General features: G+C 48.0%; 1 protein-coding gene across 1 annotated transcript in view; it reads left to right on the top strand.

The window, feature by feature from the left end:
• The window catches only part of LOC144108211 (uncharacterized), an 82705-nt gene that overhangs the window by 36276 nt on the left and 19502 nt on the right, over window positions 1-26927 (top strand). Inside the window, exons 6-10 of the mRNA XM_077641490.1 lie at window positions 366-395; window positions 2918-2947; window positions 7651-7692; window positions 12980-13102; window positions 26667-26869. Coding sequence (XP_077497616.1) covers window positions 366-395; window positions 2918-2947; window positions 7651-7692; window positions 12980-13102; window positions 26667-26869 — 428 coding nt within the window. The remainder of the gene's footprint in view (window positions 1-365; window positions 396-2917; window positions 2948-7650; window positions 7693-12979; window positions 13103-26666; window positions 26870-26927) is intronic.

Raw genomic sequence — 26927 nt, 5'->3', positions numbered from 1 at the left:
TTCTAGCAAGCCCTCGTGGACGAAGTGTTGCTTTACTATGTGTCCTATTACAGCTTTCGTTAAAAATATCGCCGTTTGTATTCATTTTTTGCATTATTCCTCTTCTCGTCGCAGAGTTGCCAGAACAAAAGTAGTTGTACAAGTTCATGCGGTGTCTGTCTTCTGTGCAAATTTCGCGTTGCTCTCTTTCACGTAGCCGAGACTTCTGAATCTAAATTCACGGCGACCCAAGCGCATTCAAGCAGGTATATTTGTGAAGGGGATAAAAATAAAATCCATAGCAGCTCCTTTGAAAGACGATGCAAAATAATTGATATTTCTGCTGTACTGATCTCTGAGTAATTTTCTCCACTTTTATTTACCAGCAACTCAGCTGACCACCGGAACGACTGAAGGTAAGCGGCTGTGAAGTGTGGAAGTGCGCTCAGTGATAGCGGGAAATTAATGTTATTTTATATAGTGCTGAAGTACGTGAATAGAAATGGTGCTAAAGATTTCCCCAGATTTAGGGTTGCTGAATGCACAGAACGGAGCGAATAGAAAAAAGTAGCTTCGGGATGCAATCTTCACGACACTGCACTCCAGCGGTAGAGCACGTTTCCCATTAAAGGCACTGGCTATCTTTTGTTGAGGTGAATGTACGTCAGTGAGGAGGAAGACGTGACGTTAAAAACTCTTCCATATATAATGATAAGTATCCAGAGCGCTTCAGGTTCATCCCGAGAACCCACCATCGTAAGCGCCCACCGGCACCGTAAGCAGCTAGGCCGGCAGCAGTGCGCCTGGTATTGTGAGCCGCCGCAAAATCTCCGTGCCGCATGATCTGGAAATTGATGTCGAGAGCGCCGCGCCGCTAATAGCTGCTCAAAGTACTCGCTGGACGACTTCTGTTACATTTGTCGGTGTCTGTACTGCAGCGGCTTTGCGTACCCGAAGCGATGCTTAACCTTATAAAGCAGCCATTACCAAATGGCTGCATGCAGCAGCCATTTTGATAATGTCATTCGAGCTTGAAAAGTCATCCTAGGACACAATAAAAATGATTTGTGCAATGAGAGCTTCGCTGTGACCTAAGGAAACTATACGTAAGCTGTTAAATGATCTAAACACTTAAGTATGGCTGATAACTCTGAATAAGCAAGAAATATGTGTGCATATTACATAGCATGATTGCATACAACCGAATGAATCACGGAACTGGGTGTAGTGACGCCATCTTATTTTCAGGACACTTCTTATCACCTCGAGCACTTTACGCCGAAAAATAGTCTATCGTCTTAATTTGTTGCATAGCTAACTGTTAACCCATGACAATTAAGCGTCAGTTGTTCCATAGTTTGAAGATCTCTCCACAACCCAGGATCTTGCCTAGGATGCTTTTCACCACACTTGGCCCTGGAACAAGCAAACGTACAAAAAACAAGCTGACACAGTGACACATATATGCACCCTGCATGAAAGCTGTTATAGGCATTTCTCTTGCGACTTTTCCGCGTCACAGGTAATTTTAGCGAAGCGGAGGTGGCAACAAAACCAATGCAGGCACGTTTTGCATTAAAGGCACAGGCTATGTTTCCGCGATAAGTATAGACACGATCATTCACGAACACCTGACGTCATAGACGTGCTTCCATAAAATATTTTCTCAGGTTCATGAACAAAACAGGCAGGTACTTTAAGTCATTAAAGGATAATTTCAGCAAAGAGCAAGGTCACAAGTGACGCTTTGTTCTATTAGTGAAAAAATTGTTAGCTCCACTACACGGGTCATTTTTGTCTTTCTTTCGAAACCCACAGCTCACAGGTGTATTGTAGTGTAGTTGATTTTTCGCCACGAAGGACATATACTGATGTGTGGGACGTAGACTGACATTAGCGAGTGTACTGACAGCTTGAGTTTTTCCGACGCTCCCAAAAAATCTTGGCCACACAGTATGCATTCCAGTTTTGAAAACCAATGCAATCGCTTGTCAGAAGCGCTCTACCCTTCATGACATTTGCTTTCAGTCGCCCAAAAGCTGCAAAGCAGATAGATTAAAATCGAAGTAAATCAGAATGACGTCACTAGAGATTCCTTATTGCCACACTCTTTCGCGCAATCTTAAAAACATGTAAGCTCTGCCAAAGTTCAACTGAAAGGAAAAATTTGCAGAACGAATCATCAAAAGCAACTAGTTCCATGGGACAAAGAAGTCGCAGAAAAACCAATGCAGATCCGTCTTGCGTCAAAGGCACAGGCTATGACTAGTTTGCATTAGCACAAATATGACATCAAGCATGGCATTAAAGGCCACCCAGCCTCCCTTTGCAAAACATGTCTCATCCAGATTCGGTGCACTGTGATGTCTTAGGTTCGCATGCTTAACAACATGCGCATTAGAGAAGCTATTGAGGCCTACTGACACAGCAAATTCTTGTCTACTACGCGTGGATGTCTAGTTTGTACACAAGACTACGTATTGAAGCGGTCTTAAACGACTGCGTGGATGAGGTCGTACAGACCACCGGTGCGATTCTACAAATAGAGAGCACCAGCTTCATTAGACCGCTCACTTAGAACTGTTTTTCTAGCAAGCCCTCGTGGACGAAGTGTTGCTTTACTATATGTCCTATTACAGCTTTCGTTAAAAATATCGCCGTTTGTATTCATTTTTTGCATTATTCCTCTTCTCGTCGCAGATTTGCCAGAACAAAAGTAGTTGTACAAGTTCATGCGGTGTCTGTCTTCTGTGCAAATTTCGCGTTGCGCTCTTTCACCTAGCCGAGACTTCTGAATCTAAATTCACGGCGACCCAAGCGCATTCAAGCAGGTATATTTGTGAAGGGGATAAAAATAAAATCCATAGCAGCTCCTTTCAAAGACGATGCAAAATAATGTACTGATCTCTGAGTAATTTTCTCCACTTTTATTTACCAGCAACTCAGCTTACCACCACAATGACTGAAGGTAAGCGGCTGTGAAGTGTGGAAGTGCGCTCAGTGATAGCGGGAAATTAATGTTATTTTATATAGTGCAAAAATGGAGCTAAAGATTTCCCCAGATTTAGGGTTGCTGAATGCACAGAACGGAGCGAATAGAAAAAAGTAGCTTCGGGATGCAATCTTCACGACACTGCACTCCAGCGGTAGAGCACGTTTCAAATTAAAGGCACTGGTTATCTTTTGTTGAGGTGAATGTACGTGAGTGAGGAGGAAGACGTGACGTTAAAAACTCTTCCATATCCAATGATAAGTATCCAGAGTGCTTCAGGTTCATCCCGAGAACCCACCATCGTAAGCGCCCACCGGCACCGTAAGCAGCTAGGCCGGCAGCAGTGCGCCTGGTATTGTGAGCCGCCGCAAAATCTCCGTGCCGCATGATCTGGAAATTGATGTCGAGAGCGCCGCGCCGCTAATAGCTGCTCAAAGTACTCGCTGGACGACTTCTGTTACATTTGTCGGTGTCTGTACTGCAGCGGCTTTGCGTACAGAAGCGATGTTTAACCTTATAATGCAGCCATTACCAAATGGTTGCATGCAGCAGCCATTTTGATAATGTCATTCGAGCTTGAAAAGTCATCCTAGGACACAATAAAAATGGTTTGTGCTATGAGAGCTTCGCTGTGATAGATTAGAAGGAAGCCAACAGATACCGCAGGGAGGAGCATTAGGGAAAGTTTTCATATCTTATTTTGGTCCACCAATTAACCAAATTCTGGGTGTAGGATCCGCAACCAAAGCTTTAACAACGGAGGTCCGGCGGCTGTCCGCTTTTATAATGCACCAGAGCCTCTGTCTAGCAGCAACTGTACTACGTCAAATGGTGCCCGTAACGTAACTTGAGTTTCCCAGCGTTGCCCTCGTCCGCAGCGGCTATGTTGTACGTACTGCAAAACTATTAGTACCATGATGGCGGAAGCGGCGCATGGACCTTCTTGCGCTACCCAAGGCATCAAAAGGCGAACGCTTTCCAGATTAGGTTCCAGACAGCATAAATACTTTCGAAATACCCCCATAGCCTAGCTGGCAGAGCACCGGACGGGAAATCTGGAGGCCGTAGGCTGGAATCGCACCGACGGCATGTTTTTCATACTATTTGATACACACTTGTCTTTTGGCAATGAAATACACATTTTTTTTTCATTAATAGCACAAATAACACAACGAGCATACCTGTGTGCTCCGATGTCACTGTCTGTTTGCTTCCGTTGTATGCAAACCTGTGCACTGCAAGCCTTTTTTTTAAAGATTTTTCAATGGTGGTAGTTCAGGACACGCTGATCTAGGTTCTCACTTGCGGCATTTAACGATTAGACTTAACGTGGAATTGCTGCGTATATAGGTAATATCGCATTAAAGCTGTCTGGCAATATCCTCAAAAGGACAGGGTAAGCCCAATCTTTCCAATCCACTTGATGACATGTTTCGGTAACCTTTTCTCACGAACAAATAGAGAGAGCGGCTCTCTGTTGGCATCCTTTTTGCCATTGCTTTATCACCCTTCGAAGAGCGCTTTTCCGCTTATAGTGAATAGCAATGTGATTCAGTGCATCATGAGCAATAACACTGTTGCAGAGACCTCTGGAGATAATGGAAATGAAATGGAGCGTTCGTTGTGACACACCAGATGGCAGCTGTATCAAATTTGTTTTGTGATATTGGAGGAAAAGAGATATCGAGGGTCACTTTTGCGCTGTTTCTGTATATGAAATATATTTCATTATATTCTCACGTTCTCTTATAAAGTACAGGCAAAAGATTGGCCTTCTGCTGTCTATCGTTCTGAAGATAATCATACCATCGCAAAGAAAAGTAATCTTTTTAGGCAGAGTAGTTTCTAAATTTTCGCACGTTCTCTGATCAGTTTCATCCATATCCACCCTCTCTGTAGTCAATATTCAACATTTCGTTCCAATCATTAAGATTCAGAGGCTTTATTTTTTGGCTTCCTGTGCTGCTCAGCCGTCCAAAGGTAATTTGACGTTTGTCGGTTTCTATCAACCAGCGGAGAGTATTACGGCTCATAGTATGCCGAGAGGCCCCTAGAACCTTGGCTCTTGATATGCTACTGCCTTTGAATATTAAGAAATACCTACCTATGGCAATGTTAGTGCTCCTCGTACTCAGGAAGTATTTTTTTAGCTTGCTTCCACGTGATTGGAAAGAAAGGACAAATGCTCTAATAGAGCCCAAATGCTGCAAAAAAGCACTGTTTCGTTCGTGGAATTTGATTCAAAGGGTTAGCCCTTTCCTACACAAAGGCCTGTCTTTTCCTTCGTCCTTTGTTAAGCTAGTGGTAAAAAGAAATATACAAAATTCAGGGAAAAGCCCGATAATAGAAATGGGACAGAAAATAAATACATAAAAAATGATTTACACTGTGCCCAGAAGGTGATGCTGAAGTCCGATTTTGTTGACGTTTGACTAAAGCCACCTTCACGTTGAAAACCGTGCATCGGCCGCCGAGGCGGCTCAGTGGTTATGGCGCTCGGCTCCTGACCCTAAAGACGGGGGTTTGTTCCTGGCTGCGGCAGACGAATTTCGCTGGGGGCGAAATCCTAGAAGTCCGTGTACTGGGCGGTGTCAGAATCCCAGGAGGTAGAAATTTCTGAAGCCATTCTCTACGGCATCCCTCATAACCTGAGTTCTTTTGGGACGTTAAACCCCCTAAACCAAACCAAACCAAAACCAAGCCTTGAACCGCAGCCAGAGACAAATTATGTGCCAGTGCCCATAATTTCTATTTGGCCTAAGCACGATAAATCATCCGCCTTATGTTCTTCACCTGTTATGGTAAGCGACTTGAAAGCTGTGAGAATGCTGTGTGTTGACCACCATTTTACAGCTCATCTCTTCTCTTGGTTCTCTTCTCACTTTACTTTTCCTAATGCCATCTATTACTTCGTGGCGCAAGGCAGATTTTACGCCCGATGTTAGCTAAACAGACTTCGTTTCTGCGACTGTGAGCGTACCGGATCATCAGATGAGAAAAATTAGACGGTTTTAACGATAAGATGCTTGTGGACGCTAGCAATCATTTGAATAAAACAAGAGCGTGTTGGACGCGCTGTGGTTAGAAAGGTAGATGCGGTTTAAACTTTTTAGGAAAGTGCCGCATGGCGAATAAACCGCCTGCACAAATAGTAAGGGCCTACAAACTCACCGCATCTAACGACACTGAATGAATGGTTCTTTGCGGAAAACTGCGCAGTAATGTAGCATGAGAGAACGGAAAGCGCGGTCCTTCTGAAGCGCACTGTGAAGCGTGCTACAGATTGAGGATCGTGGTACAAGATACATGCCACGGGAACACCTAAGAAAAATGTAGGTGCGCATTTGCATTCCGATTCGTGGTCACGGGAGTCTCCTTACTCAAATGCTTTGAGATGTCCTTGACATGACCACTAACGTGGCTCTCTTATTTGATCTCTCAGCCTGAACTTTTATCAGTAACTTCCGCAGTGTTTTCTCGGGTAACCAGCTACTTACTTATAGCAAGCCTCTCTCATAGTTCATTTATCCTCGATTGTATGTTCATTCCGCATATCTTCTTTACGCTAATTATATGGAATATGATCTATAGGATGCAGGATTGAGAATGGTGACAAGAACTTGCTGAGGCTGCTTTACCAATGATTACTTACTGTTGAACTTCTGGCACTTACAACTAGTGTAATTAGGAAAAATGCTGACCCTTTCCGCAACGTAGATTTGGTATTTTTTCTTGGACACCCGGCCTTCATGGGATCGTCGCAGTTGAAATTTCCGCCGACTCTTGTGGTTCTAGAATTGTGGCACTCACCCTAATAGAAGCAGAACAAATGGCCGACGATTTATCTTGGTTAGAACAAATTGGAGTTAGGTGTGCATGCACATCGCTTTTACTAAAGATAATAATAATAATAATAATAATAATAATAATAATAATAATAATAATAATAATAATAATAATAATAATAATAATAATAATAATAATAATAATAATAATAAAAATAATAATAATAATTGATTTTTGGGGAATGGAAACGGTTGAGGCTTCGAATTTCAAGGTCAAACAGTCTTGAGTCAAAGGTCGGCGAAAGAAACCTTCAGCTCTGTTTCAAACATATGACGCGATAGTGTTTTTCCTTCTCTACTTTCGATCGCTGAGAACCATCATGCGACTCTTGGCGCAGTGGTGCAGTAGTAAATCGGTGGGGATTGAGCGAAGGTTTCTCTTCCCGAGCAACCTCTCAAGACCAGTCATTAAGTGCCATCTGCTACGATTGGCACGGTGGGCACGGTGGGCACGTGCCATGTGGAACCGGACAAACCAAAAATTGGCGAGTGCTGGCTGTGTTTCTGGAGCACACAAACAACCGTTAGAGCACCAGAATAAGCCGCTTTAAGCACTCGTACCTCACCGCATCATTTACCACCCGCTTTCTATTTCAGAGCATAACGCCCTAAGTAGCAATTCATCCTAAAGCACGGTGTCAGTTTTTCCTTTGCCCAACCGTTTTTCTTGCAACGTTTTTTTTTTACTGTTCTTGCCTTAGCCGCGTTTTGACTACGTGTCTTGAAACGCTGTCTCGAAAAGCGTTTTAAGAAGCATTTTCTGAACTTCTTTTTATCTTAGCCATTAAACCGCACACTGATTTAAATAAAGCAACTCTTTGTACTCCTCTCTAGCCACCAGCGCTGTTACTGAAGAAGATCCAAGGTTCAAGACAGGTAAGCCGGTATTGATAGAAAGATGTTGCCAAAAGAAAAATTATGTTCATGGGATGCTGCGAATAATTAAAACAAGTTCACTCGGATTTATGAATATCTTTATGATTGCTGTGTTAGGCTGCAATAACCAATACTGCGGCGCGAGGTTAATTGCCACAGAGTTTCAGTGTCCAGATGTGACACTAACAAATCTTGCATTAAAATTTAGGGGAAGTTTTATTCAGGCGTGAACCTGCGAAATGTACATTGACTAGATCCTCATCTGATCACACGACTTACAATTTTCTAACAGCTTGCTTGTATTATGCTGGGGCTGTAAATGTGGCAATAACAGCCATGCCGGTAGAAGCGGAAGCATGAGCTGAATTCCACAGAGCTCCATCCAGGAAAGCCGATCTTGAGGACCAAGAAAGCTGCAATGAAATCCCCACACTACGAACCCATGTAGTGTCGTCGGCATGCGGCCGAACTGTTCGTCATCTACCTGTGTACGCCAGCCGTTGATCGGTGACATTTGGTGGAGTTAGTGCTGCCTGACATCCCATTTACGCTTCGCGAGGCCTACAGCGGAAGTTAGGCCAACTATCAACAGTAGTCAGGGCCATGACGTGCATCACGGGTAGCCCAACAACTCGGAATTCTGGTGGTGTCCATCTCGTAGTTCCTGTTCGAGGACGTTGAAGGCCCGTTGCAAAGCTTGTCGGCGAAACGAGTTGCACGGTGAGCGTAAATTGCTGTACGTTTACTTCGCACTGTAGTCTCAGCAAAAGCGTTGCTAGAGCACGACGAAGCTTCCTTCACCAACAGGAAAATAATTACAGATGTTCCGAACGAGTGGGGTCGCAGCAGCCGAGCGAGACCATCGCCATGTTCACAGAGGACATGAGGCCAAGAAGGAACGCTACTTAATACACGGTGCCAAGAAAGAGTAGTTAGCGGGATCGGTCGCCAACCCGCCAAGAACTGTGGCCGACTTTACCAAGGAGGGACCGAGTATGGAGCGTTATCTGCATTAACTCGGCGCGCACTACGGCCGTCAGGCTAGCGTAGTAGCATCGCATCCCGTCAAGCCTATAACTTCGGGAGATTGTGAGGCGCCTTGTGTGTGAAGAACAAAAGAAACTTCCCCTCGAAGCTCCACAGGAAAGCGTCGCTGCTGTAAGGGAAGCGCTCTACGATGCAATGCGGCATATACTGTAGCCATCACCCGATCGATAGTCGGCTGCCTACGCGAAGACCTGCAGCGATGTGCACTAAGTTTTCCAGCACTTGCGACGCCAGGCTTTTCCCCCGTGGCTCCTGTGCCTGCTCTGCGGTACCCAATGACAGTTCGAACCACCCTGCTGCCGGAGTATAAGATTACCATGATTAAAGCGCACATGTGGCACACGCCAAATATTCAGCCACTCTGCTAAAACTGCGGGGAGCCTAGCCACATCGTCCGCAACTTTCCTTGACAAAAACTCGATTTGAGGGTGCTTTCTCCAGACTCATCTCGACCGTGCAGCGAGATATCGAGCAGTCCCGATCTCCATCCCCGAGGCTGTTCTCTTCGCCAAGCCGCCCTTCGTTCCCTGGTCAACTCCGAAGCAAGTACCAGGGTGGTTTGCTAGAATTGTGGGTGCTTCTTTCCGACCTGTTCCCAGCTCCTGCAAACTTTCAGTGGATAGACATTGTGTGTGGCGACCTGAAATGGCAGACCTGCCTCGTGTAGTGGAAGACCGCGCCCTCCAGTGCAAGGCCGCCTTAATAGCCAGCTTCCTTGATAGCTGCTTCATAGTCAGCTTCCGCCTGACGATATGCCGCGACGATCTGACCGAAGGTGACCTGACCCGACGACCTCAGGGACGCTCTGTGACTGATTGGTTACCGCAGAAATTCTGGTAATCGGCGACAATCACGACGTTCCCGCTCTCGTTGCTACCAGAGCATATTTCACTGTAAGAAGTCTGTTCGCCACCACCTTCGGAAAACTTCTGGCCCCTTGGTCTGGCTATGTGGTGACAATTGGCGTCTGCACCTCGCGAGTACAGATCCGCGGTGCTGCTTTCCATGGTTGCTTTGCTGTGCTACCCGAGTGCTGTAAAGACCTGATGCTTGGTTTCAGTTTCTATCGGGAGCACGGTGCGGCCGTAACCATTCCGGAGCTCAGCGTGCCCCGGCATTCGATCAGGTTCGAGGGAAGCCTCGTTGGCTTCTCATGGGCATCACTTGTTCTCATGGCAAAGATGTTACCCCATGGCTCTATGGTTCACCAAAAGGCGCTTATCATCTGCAGCGCAATGATGCTCCCGGAAACGGCTGAGCTATGCGACATACTATTCGTCACTCGATTTATGTAGAGGCTATCGGCAACTCGAAATTGACGAACGTGGCCGGGAGACCACAGCCTTTATTGACTCGAATGGTTTGCAGGTATTCTGGGTGCTCGTTTTCGGCCTGTTCCCAGCTCCTGGAAATTTTCAGCGGATGATGAACACTGTGCTTGCAGATCTGAAATCTCAGGCCCGCCTCGTGTAGCTAAACACTTTGCGACTTTCTCCAACACCATCGAGGGGCACCACAGGTGCAGGTCATTCCCTTGAGCGCTTAAAGTGCGAGCGCTAAGGGAGGTAGCGCAGACCCCGATAAAACAACCACCATCACTGCTCTTCGCGTCCCCACCGATAAGCGAAGTGCGCGCCGCTTTGTCTCTGCACATGTTACTGGCTTTTTGTAGAGAAACTTCTACCCGATAGCTAATATACCTGAGCACCAAAAATGTAGAACCGTTCTGTAGAACAAGCTTTCTAAGACGAATGGTGAACGAATGTAGAATGTAACCGAATGTAGAACAAGCTTTCTAAGACGTATTCAGGGTGCTGTGGTCAACTCTTGCTACGTTCAAGTGGATAATGGACTTTGATGGAACTCTGCACAGACTCGAGCGACGTCGGCCTTGGTGTGGTCCTTGTGTAGTGGCAGGATGGTCTCGATGGAGTATTCGCTTACGTAAGCCACACCTTGTCACTTTTCGAGGCTAACTCTTTCATCACCAATATAAAATGCCGAGCAAATGTGTAGGCAGTAACGAAATTTCGCCCTAATTTGTAATTTGTAATTTGTAATTTTGTCAGTGGCTACCTCTATGTTGACGGGCGAACCTTAAAAGATCCTCTCGAGACGGCTTGCACACAAGAGCCTTCGAATGCACGAATTTGAAGTTCCCATCGTCTCTAAATCCGGAAAGGAATGGTGTTTCCGACTTTCTCGTGCTCCTGTTCCAGAAAGAAACGTTTCGTTCCACCACGTCATCAGGAACTTGACCAATTTCCGTGGTCTTTGCTGGATAACCGCTACATTGGGGTCACCACCGAATATCGAAGCCAATATTGGGAAACCAAGCCACTTCCCAAGAGCACCGCTTCGGAATTTGCGACCTCGATTCAAAACCTTGCTCTTTTCCACGGAGGATCCATGTTCGTTTTAACTTACAGGGGAACAGCGCTCACCTCTGCCGTTTCGCAGCAGGTTAGGAACTGAGGCGCAAACCTCTGCAAAACATACCGCCCTCAAACCAATGGCCTCACCGAACGGCTCAATAAGATGGTCGCCGACATTTCATTACATGTCTACGCGGACTATCGGAACTGGGACAACATACTCCCTTATGTCACCTTTGTATACAGCACTGCAATCGAAGAAACTACGCGATTCTGTTATTTCGGTTAGTGCACAGCCGTGAATACATGACCATGTTAAGTGCAATTCTGCTTTCAGAACTTGCTTAGGTCTTTGTTACGGGTGCTGACAAATTCATTAGTCATGCCAACTTGCTCGACCGCGAATCCGGCACCAGCAAGAAAAATCATTCACACAGGTATGAGTAACCGCCGGCGAGCAAGTCTGGTACTGGAGCCTAAGGTGCATTCGACGGCTCTATGAAAAGCTTCATCACCGATAATTTCCCATACGACGCGCTCCGCCAAATCAGCGATGTCCACTACGAAATTCTCAGCCAAGGCATCCAAGGCAGCCAAGCTCTCCTTTGAACGGCCAATCTTAGAAGTTGTCCACGGCACCAGGACGTGGCTGCACCACTCCTGCTTCGCAACGATCAGACTGCGGTGCCGCTTCGGTATCCTTCTGACGGGGGGAGTTAAGCCACACTACGCACTTTTAGTGAAGCCGTCACGTGGCCGAACTGCATTATCTGGCACTGTGCAATCCTTGTGCAAAGTACAGGCTATTGATGTTTTTCTTTCCTCGGTCGAGCCCCCCGGTTCCTGGGTCATCCAGCACGTCCATGTAAATATCCCTGCGTACGTAAATCGTTACCAGATGCCGGTTGGCCACATCATTTTTTCATTAGTATGCATGTCGTAAAAGCTAAACGAGAACATTTATTTCCTAGAAAAGCTCATTTTTCAACTAGGACTTTACACCCGATCCGTTTAAAACAGCTGGGCTATCTTTTATATTCATGAGAATTATGGTGTGCTGGTATGGGCTGTGGAGTAATCTAACACATCCTCAACCGCGCCCATGATCTCTCTATAAAATAAAAAGCTGCTTCAGAATATTTTAGCTAATTGTGCTCTGCTGCTCTTTCTGCTACATGTTATCTACGTGGAGGTTTATACAGGAATAGTAGCTTTCGTGGCTTAAAAATATATTTTGATGTTGCCATTTTATCGTTTCCCTCCAATATACGATAGAAAGGTGTAATTTGTGGAAACCAGTAGGTTACATAACGTGTGCCACTAAACAGCACAGACACGAATTAGAACACTTTCTGAGCCTCTTTCTAAAGAAATGCTTCATTTAAGCCAGTTATGCCACACTACGAATACCGATCAAACGTAAGGTGTAGACCCTTAACTTTTCAAATTTCCACAGGGCGCGCAATCCGTTTCACAATATTTTGTTTCGCATCTATGCTAGAACGATTCCCCGGTTTTCAACTACGAGCCTGCGGAACATGCGACACTTGCGTGGCTAAATATCCGCGCTCTATAGTAGGAATTATGGGATTAAGTACAGGAATTCCGCGTTTTTAGGACTGATGCTTTGAAATCAAAAAGCTAGGTGATCCCCCACTCTTGTACAGCAACCAAAAACATGCAGACTGGCAATTTTTACCGTTATAAAAAAGTGGCAAATCCACTGCGATTAAAGCACGACCGGCCTAATAGAGTGCCAGTTCCTGCTTTAACGTACCTCATGACGGTGTGCCACAATCAGTGAACCAGCACATATCATTCATGTCATCCTAAGCTTACATTATATAAAATATTCTTTTTTTCAGCTTTCCTCAACTGTATCGTTGAAGGACATGACGCAGTTTACGTCCGCACTGCGGCGATTCTAGAGCTATGCTTGAAAATCCTAGCACCGACTCGGATGGATACTAATGGCAGGCTTAAATTCGGTAAGTATCTGACAACGAGGGCGCACAGAAGGGCCATTTGTTCAAACACTTGCTTTTTGCTCTCGCTGTTCTTAGTTGCGCAATGAAGTGTAGAAACCTAGATTTATAGCATGTTTTCAGTTTTAAAATGATGCAATCGAATTGAGAATACACGAAGCAATAACTGATAATGGCTACAACCACTGAATGCCATGCTGTTTCAGATTCATGAACCGAACGAAAGCTGTGAATTGCGGTTAAATACAAGGTCGCATGAGGCGCAGAAAACTGCGATATTATCCCTGAAACCTTTTCGCGTACTTTTGGGTGCACTCCCAGACGCCATTAGAACGGGTGAGAGCAGAGGCCTCGGTCTGAAAGGAGAAGCTCTTGACTGAGTGTGGTAATCTCAGCCAGAAACCAGCTACGAAGTGACAAAGGGGTTGGTCGTTTTGTACCTAGCTTTCGCAGGTAGCAATCCAGAGAATGGGTCGGAACCAAGGGTTCACAAACAAAATTAAATTTTATGCAGGAAAGGGACGATACACGGGATACAGTGCAACTCGTGCAAAGTAACAGTAGAGAAACATTACAAAGGAACAAAACGCATTGCACCGAAAGCGCACTAATACAAGAGATACAAACAATTTATTCACCGGGCACTGCGAGGGTCCAACTGTTTGAGGAACACGACGGAGCAGTTCGGCATGTTGCCGCACGCTGCCTCGCTGCCCCGTGGCTGGGTGAGTGGTGGTATCCCATCTCGGGAGAAGAGCGGGCGCGCTTCTCTGAAGCATGAACGGTGGCTCGGGCTGACAGACGGCGGTCAACGCCCTTCATCTATAGGCGCGCTCCACGTCTGTTCGGTCTTCGCGCCAAGGCAGGCGAGCATATTGACCACATTCATTTACCCTCGCACGCAGGCTTCCGGAGCACTCCTACTATCACCAGTCACCATCTGTCGGCGCGGGCGGAACGTTGGACTGCGGGCTGCTCGCGCCGGCGGCGCGTAGAATGCATGTTTACGTGTTCTTCGCTTTCGTCGCTGATGCACTCTATCATTTAACGTATGTGGGTATGTACTGTGTATCACTACTCAGACTTCCCCAGGCGGTTCTACGGTTACCTGACACAAATTGTTACACACATATCCGAGTGTCACGGATCTCTCCGGAGAACACTCGGACTGAAAGAATGGACTAGGCAACGGGTGTACTCACACAAACGCACGTTTAATACACCCTACGTGACACACACACTAGAACACAAAACTAACAAAACTAACACAACACAAAGGCTATAAATACACGCGACCCGGGCACACTACTACCAGCGTCTACTACTAGCGTTCTACTATTTGTGGCCGGCGTTCGTGCTCACGGTTGGTTCGGTGCGGCTGCGGCGTTGTATGGATCCCGTAGCCGGCATCGAGGCGGCATTCGGCGTGCTTAGGCTGGCGTTGCTTGCGGCGTTCGACGCGCTTGGGCTGGCGTCGCTGGCGGCGTCGCTGGCTGTGTCGTACAAGCTCCCGGTCCAAGCGCCCGTGGAGGTGATACCGGTGTTGGCGTTGGGGGCACCACCCGGATCGGTGGCTGGAGACACCCCTGGCCGTAGCAGGTTGTAGCGCCCTCTGTTTACTCCCCGGAATGGGCTCAGGCACGGCAGGAAGTCCACGATGCGATGTCGTAGAACGCGAGCTTACCGGAGCAGTAGCCGGCGTCGCTCTCTTCCAGCCAAAATGACCCTGACCCTGACCCGCCGGGGCCTCCGCTTCTCTGCTGTTCCCCCATGTGCATCGCTCTCCCTCGCCCTTTTATAGCCTCGGTTATAGTCCACGTAAGCCTTGTCATCGTCTTCTCTTCACCAATCATCTCTCTCCACCTCACCAAATGCTTCTCCACCAATCATCTCTCAACACCTCAACGGATGCTTCTTCCTCTTCTTTAATCTTCGGTTAATTCGCGTCGTCTTCCTCACACCTTTTTCCTTTAAAATTTAATTTAGGCTCCTTAATATATGTGACACCGAGGGTAGTCAACCGGGTAGGGTGCGGATTCAAAACAAGTACTTACAAGCACATTTTGCGCTGGCGTGTCATTTGTCGCCATGTTTTACGTACGCTTCCATCTATGATAATTTTATGCATCAGGATGTATATTTATTGGACTCGATGGTGCAGTGATGTGCAAGCTGTAACAGGATCGGCCAGCTGCAGACCGAAGGTTGTCCAGGCGAAGCGCCTGTTTTCGACCAGCAGTACGTCTTCGACATCCGAGCGCTGAGCTTGCTCTTAATTCCGTTAAACACATTTCGTGCACAGGGATGTAAGCACGACTGCTACCAATTTAAGTTGCTATTTCCACCTCTATCTCAGTGGGATCGGCAGGTAAAGGGCTGACCGTAGTATCCCCACAACAATGTATGCACGATTTTATTACATTGTGTGACACTTGGCCAAGCGGCTACGCGACGCTAAAACTGTTTTCTGTTAGCCCTGCCAGTCAGCGGAGCACACAATAAATATCTGATGTAACTGGCGCACCGCGTAGCTGGCGAGAAGAAAGTCCTATTTTTGGTTGGTGCTTTATGGCCGGCACGAAAGATTAAGAGCGCATTAGAGCTGAAATTGCTGAGCACATAATGCTTGATACTGACCAAAAAACTTTTTCTTTGCGATGGAGCACCAGGACGGTAGCGATATAAGTGCGAGCTCGTGCTAAGCGCCGGCACAATTATCGTGAGTGAGCAAAAAAACTTTATTGCTCTAATAAAAGAGTCTTGCTGCTTGCCCGAAGATTGCCGATGTCTTCCAGGCTGAGCGTGGTTGGCGCCCCTAGTCCAAGGCACCACTGTCCCTGGCCATCCGGCATGCGTGGCTCACTAGGTCTGTTTGGACCTTGAGCTGGCTGCTGGTTAGCCTGTCCTCCCACTGCTCCGCATTTGGCTCTTTGTTACCTCGGAAAGCTACATTGTGTATGCATTTCCATGTGATATGATACAGCGTGGGGGTTGCCCCGCACCACGGACATGTATCCCTATACTGCTCCGGATACATCTTATGTAGAATGTGAAGGTTTTGGAAGGCTCCTGTTTCGAGTCTTCTCCAACTTGTCGCTTCATATTGTGTTAGCAGAGGATTTGGCTGGGGATATTTGCGTCTTCTGCCTTTGATGAGGTTGAGGATAGCTGCGTACGTGAGCTCTACCCTTATCTCCGGGCCATCTGAGGCGTTTGACGCACCAGCTCGGTTAGTAAGCTCGCGAGCTAGCTTGTCCGCCTTCCTGCAATACAATGACGCTGTGGAAGTATGCTGGGCAAGGTTTTTGTAGCGCCCGCAGGGCAGTAATTCACGGCTATATGCAGGCGCGGCCCGCGGGGCTGCCGCAGACCCGCAGTCCCCAGTGAAACGCCCGCACCGCGGCGCATCAGTCGGAGGAAAATGACTGCACCCGAGAGCGGCTCTTGATTCTGGTCTATACAAACAGTATCGACTGCGCAATTTCCTTTTCCTACTCGCGGCGGGCGCGCTCCCCACTGGTCAGGCGCGTAGATCGGTTTTGAGAACCGTCAAGGTCTTTCTGGCCATGCGCCACCCCGGCGCGCGAGCCTCACTCTGCACGCTCAAGGCTACGCCCTCTCCATCTACAGTGAGTAGAAATTGTCCAGACCTAGAAAAATCGACGTTGCGCGCGCCAATGTTTGCTCTGCGCCGTGCCGCGAGCAGAGTGAAAAGGGCAGCCACTCACAAAAGGTTAGGCACCTTCCGGGATTCCTTCTCCACTCTTCCAGATTGCTCTATGGCGGTAACGGGTGAGATTACTACCGCGCTGCGCCGGTTTTTTCGAGTATACGCCGAATTTAGTGACGCTGCCTCTTCCTTAAAGAATATCATTCTACAATATTCACAAGACAAATTCGCGCACACACGCTGGCGCTCGAAAACTCATTCGCGAAGGCCAAAATACATAAGTCAATACAGTGTTGTCTCCACGTAGATAACACTTGAAAAATGTCAAAAATCACTTGAATGCATGCCGTAACTGAGCGGAACACAACACTGAACTGGGAGCACACTAATTCAAGGCATGTCTGCGCATATATTTCCTACTTGTGCGTCCGTAATGACTGCGTGAGACTCTCCACTCTGGCTTGCTGTGGCAAAAAGGATCTCTTTGTCTTGCGAGTTTTAAGCTCTGTCAATTCGGGCTTCTGCCCTTTCCCCTTTAAAAAATTGAGGCATATCAAATACATACAAAAGTTCGGGCCGGCATGTACATGCGAACATGGGAATGAACATGTTCCAGGGCACATGCATCAAAACACGGGCTCACAATAAGGACCATAAGAAATGTGTGGAATGTGAGCAGCTTAACTGCAAGTTTTAAGTGCGGCAGTGGGGCACAAAATCGCGTCCTGTCCTAACGTAGGCTACTTCTTTCCGTGTCCTTCGGGAACTTTTCACCCTTTATGTTGCTCAGGATGATGTCGTAAATGGGCATTTCCATGCACAGTGCAACCCAAATTACACATTCACATTCCAGAATTTGCCAGTGGGACCGAAAGACAGCTGAAGCAATGTGTACAACAGCGCAAGGAACATGTCTACAACATTTGCTAAGCTAAACTTGGGGAAATTCAGGACATTTTATCTTCCCCAAACTTTCTTTCACTTCAACTACTTACTTCGGCCGTTCTGCTTCGTTGTGACCACTCCCTGGTATTTCCTTCAGCTTCTCGCTGCTTTCTTCTTTCAGGCCGCACTTCTCTTGCTAAAACGTTTTTCTATCCTGCGGAGCTGTCATTTATTGGATTTTTTCGCTCTTACTTCTTAGATTTCTCCTTCACTGCTCTTTACTTGAGCTAGCATGCTCGCGATTGCTTCGCCATTTCTTTTTTCCTTCACAATCGCTGCGGCGTTTGCCTGTGCAGGATTCGGTTTTGTATGCCTTGTGGTTCTTTCTTTCTGGTTCCTTTGGAAACTTTGCTTCCTTTATGTAGCCTAGGATGAGGTCGTAATTGGGCCACTCCATGCAGAGCGCAGTCAGTTACGAGCTCTAGTACGGAGTCTACGTGTTCTCCAGCTTCCAGCAAGCGCTGAAATGAGCCGCCCAGTAGCCGAACAATACACTTAGGTGTAACGTGAAGAAACCGGAAGCGGGCAGAGTGGGTGAGGGAACAAACGCGGGTTAATGACATCCTAGTTGAAATGAAGAAAAAGAAATGGGCTTGGGCAGGGAATGTAATGCGAAGGCAAGATAACCGCTGGTCCTTATGGGTAACGGAGTGGATTCTAAGAGAATGTAAGCGTAGCAGGTGGCGGCAGAAGGTTAGGTGGACGGATGAGATCAAGAAGTTTGCAGGCAAAGGGTGGATGCAGCTGGCAAAGGAGAGTATTAATTGGAGAGACATGAAAGAGGCCTTTGTCCTGCAGTGGGTATAGTAAGGCTGCTGCTACTGCTGATGATGATGAAATACTCTTCGTTCCATTGAGATCTTCATCTCTCACTAAGCTTAGTTTTATGATTAAAGAGCTGCTTCTTGTGTTCCGCAACACAGAAATTGTTTTCTACTACCTTGTCTTTCAGGACAGGTATTCTGTTGGTTACGGGGCTTCGGGCCGCGCGTTCATCAAGGCGTTCACGACTGGAACCTTTCTGCCGTTCTACAGTTCCACGAAGCTGGTTTAATCTTCTTCCACCTTTGTAGGTTCGAACACACGATACCTGGGGAACGGAAGTGCCTGCGTTCGTGCCGCAGTTTTGTGCCCTTTCTGGCTTCAGTTAAAACACGCTGTTGGGCTGCTGTTTGGAGCGATGATGTGGCAATTAGAAACGTAGTGGTCTGTCTTGTTGCACAGGTAGCATATTGCTGGAGGTTTTGAGCTAAATCGGGAATCGCGGCTGTCGGATTTTCCCGCGCTCTCCGAATTCGTATTCTTAATTTTCCTTTGATTCGTTCCTCCTTGAACGTAGGCTACTTCTTTCCGGGTCCTTTGGGAACTTTGCTCCCTTCATGTAGCGCATTCCCCGTGTGACCAATTCTGGCTTCCGGAGGTCCCTTCGAATCGCCTTAAGTGCGTGTCGAAATCATCCCTCTTATCGGAAAACCTCGGAACTAACCTCCTGGCATCTATCCCCAAGCTGCTACCTTCTTCAGTGTATGAACTTCTGCTGAGTGGTTCACAGCACGTTGGCGTGCAAGGTTCTCGGTATGCAATCTCATTTCGCGTTCAAATTCTATTTCTCGTTGTTCTTCTGTTTTCTTTTTTCTCTCTCTGCCCCCTCTCTCTTCTTTTCGGCCTCTTCTCGAGCCTCTTTTTCCCTCTGGTTCACCCATTTCCGCAGTTCAGACCGGACATTTCCATCTGGATGCCAAGCTAAATTATTTCTTTCAACTTCGTTTCCGGAGACCGAACTTCTCAAGGCAAAGATTACATCGCTCTGCGGCTAAAACCTTGTTTATGACCATTTCGTAAACTTCTGTCGTTCTCTCCGCTTGCGGGCCCGAACTTCCGGTCCGCGCACGAGACAGAAGACGTCACATTTTTCAGCACTTTTGCGGGCACTCCCAGAGGCCCTTATAGCGTGTGGGGATAGCAATCTCCGTCACAATGGCGATGCACTCGACTAAGCGTGGCAAACCACCCTGAAAGCAGCTACCAAATTACAAGGCGGGTTGGTCGTTTGTTGCCCAGCTTTTTCTGGTCGCAAGCAAGAGATTGGTCAGAGCCAAATTTTCACAAAGAAAACAAATTTTGTACAGCAAAAATGGGATACAGAGTAATTCACAATTACTCGTACGAAATCCAAGTGATTCTCAATACAATGCAACTCGTGCAAAAGAACACTCGGGAGAGATAACAAAAACTTTCCACTTTACTGTAGCACCACAAATTGCACTAATACAGAAGAGAGACAAGCAAATAAATCAGTTTGTTCCCTGGGCACTTCGACAGTCCGTCGACCTAAGGAACACGACGGAGCAGTCCCACACGTTGGGGCACGCTGCCTCGCTGGTCCGTGGCTGGGCGAGTGGTGTTGTCCTCGGAGTCGAACGGTGGCGCTTCTTTGAAGCTTGAAAGGTAGCTCGGGCTGGCAGACAGCGGTCAACTCGGATCATTTATAAACTGCGCTCCGTGTCTGTTCGTCGTTCTCGCCAAGGTAGGCTAGCACACACACAGTATCCACTGCACAATTTCCTCCTACTTCCCCGCGACGGGCTCGTGTCCCCATTGGTTAGGAGCGTTGACCAGTTTCGAGAAACTTCAAGGTCTTTCTGGCGATGCGCGGCCACCGGCGCACGAGCGAAGGGCAGGGGGAATCACTGTACTCTCAAGGCTACGCCCTCTCGATGTTTCCTTTGGCGCCGTGCCAGCGAAAGTGGAAAAGGGAGCAGCACACATGATGTTAGGCGGTCCCAAGGGTTCATTCTTCACTGTTCTAGATTTCTCTATGGCGCTGGCGGGTGCGAATCCTTCCACGCTGCGCCGATTTTTTGTAATGAGCGCAGAATGTTGTTGCACACATTCGCTAAATCAGCATGCTTCAGGAGTAGCTTGCACCTGTTGCATTGTATTGCAAATATTTTCTTCGGCCTCCCGTCAGCTGAAGTTAACTTACACATCACAGTGTCACCCCATCGAGCAATTTTGCGTGCGCTCCATGACAACCTTAGGGCGTGTGGGGTTAGCGGTCTCGGTCACAATTGAGATGCCCTGGTCTCAGCGTGGTAGGCTCAGCCGGAGACGAGCTGCCAAGTGACAAGGGGGTTAGTCGTTTGGTGCCCAGCTTTCGCCGGTCGAAAGCCAGAAAATGGCTCGGAGACAGTCCGCAAACAAAACAGTTCATACAGCTAAGAGACGATACAAAGGGTTTCACAATCACTCCTACGAGAAGATACAAAGTGAAGATACCAAGCAACTCATGCAAAGTAACAATCGAGATAGATTACAATTTAACACGGCCTTTCACCTAAAGTTCACTCACACCACGAAAACACGATTTGTTCACCGGGCACAGCGACAGTCCGCCGCCATGAGGAGCGCAACAGGGCCGTCCCGCAGGTTGGCGCACGTGGCCTCGCTGGTCCGGGCTGGGCGGTGGTGTCCTCCCGGGAGTCGACCGGGCGCGCTTCTCGGAAGCTTGAACGGCGGCTCGGACTAACAGACAGTGGTTGCAGCCCCTCATATATAGGCGCAGCCCGCGTCTCTCGGTTCTTCGCGCCAAGGCAGGCGCGCACATACACGCAGTATCAACTGCACAAGCTCCTTCCCCTTCTCGCGACTCATTGGTCGAGCACGGAAACCACCTTCCAGAAAAATCTAGGTCATTCTCGCCACGCGGAGTCATCGGCACAAGAGCGAAGGGGAGAGTGTATCACTTTATCCCGGACAAGGTTACCCCTTTTCCGTCGATAACGAGCAGAAACTTCTCCGACATTCTAGAGAAATCGACGCCGCGCGTGGTTATGTTTACTTTCGCGCCGCGCCGGCGAGCTTAGTGGAAAGCCCACGCAAGGTTTACGCGCTCTCCGGGGGTCCTTCCCCACTGTTTCTTATTATATTTTTACAGCGCGCGGGCGCGATTGCTTACGCGCTGCGCCTTTTCTTTCTAAAATGCGCCGAATTTTGTGACGCTGCCTCTTTAAGAATATTGTGCAACAATATTCACAAAACAGAAAATTCGTGCGCACATACTTGCGCCCACGAACGGAATGGCGAATGCCAACATGCACACATCAATACAATGTCTCCACGTACAGGACACTTGGCAACTGTCAAGATAAACTTGATGCCGCAGCTCAGCAACAGATTAGCTGAACATTACACAGAGAACACACAAGTACGATGTATACTTTCGCCTATACTTCCACGTTCAGCGTACACAGTGGGCTCTGCTCTTCTTCCGCCTTTTACTGAGGCTTCTCTTTCTTACGCGGTTCTGACTCTGCTTTCTACTCGTACTCCTCTGAGTGCTTATGCTCAGACTTGGAGCCCTTCGTCTTTTCCTTCGGCTGGCGCGTCTGATGCGAACAGATTTCAGGCCAGTTCGCTCACGACGGCTCCACTTGTGTGTTTCTTCTCGGCGTGCGCTTTTGTGTTTGCGCTTACGCTTACGCTTCCACACTGAGTCCGTTCTGAAAGTTGCTCTCGTTCGTCTCAGCTTCTTTTTACCTTGCTGCGATATTCGTGCAGCTCGCTTGTACCCGACTGAGCTGCTTTCAGCTTGCTTCTGTGTCTTCCTGGTTTCTTCTTGACCTTTCTCCGAGGTCTGTCCTGTTCGGTTCCCCCTGCATCGGTGGAGTTTGACTCTTTTCTATTACTTTTTACCTTCTTGCGCAATCTTCGGAGCAGACCAAGATGCATCTTCCGAGCTACGCTCTCGTGATGAAGCCACTGTTTCAGTCACCTTTTGTTCTTCGAGGACGAAACTTTCTTCTCGGCCAGATGTTTTCTTTGTGATCCTTTTTCGGACCTTGCCTCGTGTAGCGTGCTGAGGGCACGGCTCACCAGAGGTTGGAAACGAATTCTCTTCACTTGCACTCAATTCTTCTTCAATTCCTTCCTTCAGATGGTCACTTTCAGTGCAGCCACAGAAAGTCTTTTCTTCTACGGTACATTTGGTTTCCCCACAGGTAGAATTTACCTCGCTTTCCTCATCGCGAAAGCCCTCCTGTCTACTCGAGGGTTCCTGCTAAAAAGGTTCCGGTTTTTCACATGTAGCGCTCTGCGTAGCTACGGGGACGAAAGAGCATTCGCGCTCTTCATGATTTGAGCGCTCTTTCTCACTCTCACTACTGGAACAATCAGGCTTGCGGCTCTGTCTTTTCGGTGAAGCTGCTGCTTTCTTCCTCAACGTCAGGCGCCCTCTTTCATGTCCCCTCTGACTGAAGTGTAAGGTTGGCCTGCTCCACACTGCCTACTTCCTCGGCGTCAGCTGCACTTTCACTTCCTTGAGGAAGCGACAGTCCGGTCTGGTCCTCATTCTCCTCAATTTCAGCTGCAGGAACTGGCTTTTCCTGAACCAAACTCTCTCTAGTGGAGCTAGTTACCTCTTCAGTGGATGCTGACAAATCAGACTCGTTAGACTTCCTCCCGGCTTCTCCGGGGATAAGTTCCACTTGCTCTCTGACGTTGTTCAAACGCCGAACCTCAGCAAGCTTCCTCGCAAGGATTGCGTTCTCTCTTTCAAATTCTTCTTCTCGCTCCAAGGCGAGCTTTGCTGCTTCTTCTCGTCTCTTCTGCCATTCTCTCCCTCTCTTTCATCTCTTTCTTTTTGTCTCTCTCTCTCAGCTTCTTCTCTAGCGCGCTGTCTTTCTCTCTCTTTCTTCTTGTTTTCTCTGCCATTCTATTTCTCTCTCTTCTCGAACCTCTTTCTACTTTTTGTCCACCAACTGAACAAGTTCAACTCCCTTCATACCTTTCTGAATGCCTAGCTCGGCTATCTAGATTCATTTTGAGCCCCAACTCTTCAGATGCAGCACATAACCTCTGCTCTGTGGACTTCTCCAACCGCTTCAGCGCGGCACCTCACAATATCACCCTGCTGCTAAACACTCGTTTACGACACCTGCCGACTCTTTCTCCGTTCTCTGAACTCACAAAGCACCAAACCTCCTGTCGTGGACGCCAGAATATTGTAACGAAGCGTGCGTCGGGACGGAACGGTCGCTCCGCCGCCTCGAAGAAGTTGACCAGCAGGTGCAGATGGGTAGCATGAATTAACTTGGTTTATTTAAAATGGGTGCAAAACATTATTTAAACTGAACAAACTGATCCAAAAGGTCTAAGAGTAAATAATAACGCAGTCAGTCATACCAAGGGGCGCGCAACATCTTCCGAGCAGAGGTCCCGATCAGCAGGACCGCAGCCGTTCCTCTCCCCTTCGCGCCAAAACCCCCTCTTAAATACGTTTGACCAGGATCCCGGGGACACATTTAGTAACCAATCGGAAATGTTGTTGTCGAAGCCAATGAGAACTATTTGTTTAAAACGAAAGCAGCCAATAGCACGCCGGTGCCCACGAGGTTGTTTACTCGAGAGCACCGCGCAAATTCCACGAAGACGCGCGCATTTCCGCTTGGCACACAGATACAAACACACAAAACGACATCCGAAACACAGGGAACGCAAACCTCCCAGTCGGTGCAGCACGCGACCCGCCGTCCGCGCTCTCAGCCCTCGCGGCTCGTCTCCGACGCATCTGGTCCGCCGGGCAGTCTGCTGCCCGAAGCAATCACTTCGCGCGACTCTTCTGGAAACCACGGGGGGTCCGCGCGCCCGCTCTGGTGTCTCGGACACGGCCTTGGGAGACATTGTCCCCCTGCAGGCAGCTAACCGTGCGTCTCAGTGCGTTTTACTCTAACTAAGCATTCGAACAAAGCCGGGGAGGGGGCCGCACAACGCCTGCTCACAAAGAGCCAGAGAGAAAACGGCTCTGCCAAATGTCGGGGTGTGAGCCTCTCTAATGGCTCCCCGCACAGCACCGAGCACAAAGACAGCAACAGTAGCACCGCGGGTAGAAGAACACATTCAGCTTGTTGGAAAAACTGGCGCACGAAACCTGCGAAGCTCGCTACGCGACAATATGTCACCACTTCGCGCACTTTTGCCTGCGCTCCCAGACACCCTTAGAGTGTGTGGGGGTAGCGGTCTCGGTCACAAAGAAGATGCCATCAACTCGACGTGGTAAGCTCAGCCAGAGGCCAGCTGCCAAGCGACAAGGGGGTTGGTCGTTTGGTGCCCAGCTTTCGCAGGTCGCAAGCCAGAAAATGGGTCGGAGCCCAAGGTCCGCAAAAAAAGTTTATACAGCTAAGAGACGATACCTAGGGTTTCACAATCACTCGTACGAGAAGATACAAAGTGATTTACAAATACAAAGCAACTCATGCAAGTAACAAACGATATAGATTACAATTTAACACGGCCTTTTCACCTAAAGTGCACTAGCACATAGAGAGACAAACAACCAAAACACGATTTATTCACCGGGCACTGCGACAGTCCGACGCCATGAGGAGCACGACAGGGACGTCCCACAGTTTGGCGCACGTGGCCTCGCTGGTCCGGGCTGGGCGGTGGTGTTCCCCCGGGAGTCGAGCGGGCGCGCTTCTCGGAAGCTTGAACGGCGGCTCGGGCTAACAGACAGTGGTTGCAGCCCCTCATATATAGGCGCAGCCCGCGTCTCTGTTCTTCGCGCCATGGCAGGCGCGCACATACACGCAGTATCAACTGCACAAGCTCCTTCCTCTTCTCGCGCCGAGTGCGCTACCCCAATGGTCGAGCGCGGAAAGCACCTTCCAGAAAAATCTAGGTCATTCTCGCCACGCGGAGTCATCGGCGCTAGAGCGAAAGTTTCTGCTCGTTGACAACGAGCAGAAACTTCTCCGACATTCCAGAGAAATCGACGCCGCGCGTGGTTATGCTTACTTTGGCGCCACGCCGGCGAGCTGAGTAGAAAGCCCACGCTAGGTTTACGCGCTCTCCGGGAGTCCTTCCCCACTGTTTTTTATTTTATTTTTACAGCGCGCGGGCGCAATTGCTTACCTGCTGCGCCCTTTCTTTCTAAAATGCGCCGAATTCAGCGACACACGGCCATCGCTTGGTTTGACCAAAACGACGTCAAAAAAATGAAATAAAAACTTGTTTAGGGGTCGTAAGCGAATGCTGCAGGGTGTTCAGTCTTTAGAAATGCCGTAAGGAGCGAGGAACGTTGGGCGCGAACGGCATGTTGAGCCCCTTTTCTTCCTTTGCGGTAATGGTTTAATGAACGCCAATGTTCCAGGCTATTTTTTTTCCGACCGATGTGGTTAGTAGCTCCTCTTCAAGGGCATGAGGTGATAGCGTGATGGGTTAATTGTCATATATGAAGAACGTAATTGTGCACTTTACGCTAATGTGTCATTTTAGTACAAATTTCATGTTTTGCGAAAACCTGATATTCACTTTTCCGGTACTGAGTCATGTACTGAGTCCTGCGAGTCCTGCATGCTTGTAGCTCAGTGGTGCAGAGGTTAACAGATGTGCCATGTCCCTGCGATGGCAGGTGTCCGCACCGGCTATCCTCTTGTGGCCCTGGTTGCTTTTACCTACCAACCAATCATTATTTACCTGCAACCTGACATGGTGGGCACTTTGCTAAATATTTGGTGGGCAGGTTAGGAAGACTACGTAAGGTTACGTGACCTTTTCGCTCTCAACGCCGACATCAAATTTTCTGAACAAAGGTGCTAGTAGTATTGTCGAGTTCATTTTGCATCGATACGGCTTATGACACGCATGGGACACGGTCGTGTACAGCAGAGAATTGCTCGTGTCATGACACAGGACCAAATATACTGATTATCAGGTTTCGCAATATACGCGTTACACTCAAATGGCACATTAAACTTGCAATGTGCCCAACTTAAAGGAAAAATCGGAGTTGCATGTGTAGTTTCCCAAGGCAATGCTTAAAGTGCTTTGCAAAATTTGTCCATTTCTTCTATGAAGTGAGGTTCGCACACATGAAGTCGACTCAGTATGAGAGCGCTCATTTGGGCTGAAAGGATCCGACAAATGTACTTTTCTTTGCGGTGTTCTTTTCAGATTTACAGGATGATGATGAAGCACTACGGAAGAGATACAAGTCTAGGTTCATGTTCACGTATGACAGTAAAGTAATAAAACTATGGGAAGCCAACCCTAAATTTTTTGATGAAAACAAAGTTCAGCACTACCAGCCAGGAGTAGCCGGCTATGGCTTTAGGTATATTCCAATAAAAGACCTACTCAGCACGGGAATTCTGCAAGTAAGTATACACTGATTAACTTTGTTCGCTCTTTCTATAAATGGACATCATGTAATGC

The sequence above is a fragment of the Amblyomma americanum genome, chromosome 10, assembly GCF_052857255.1.
Source record: "Amblyomma americanum isolate KBUSLIRL-KWMA chromosome 10, ASM5285725v1, whole genome shotgun sequence".
In the NCBI taxonomy this organism is placed as follows: domain Eukaryota; kingdom Metazoa; phylum Arthropoda; class Arachnida; order Ixodida; family Ixodidae; genus Amblyomma; species Amblyomma americanum.
The sequence above is the reverse complement of the archived record's forward strand: the minus strand, read 5'-3'. Positions and strand labels throughout refer to the sequence as shown.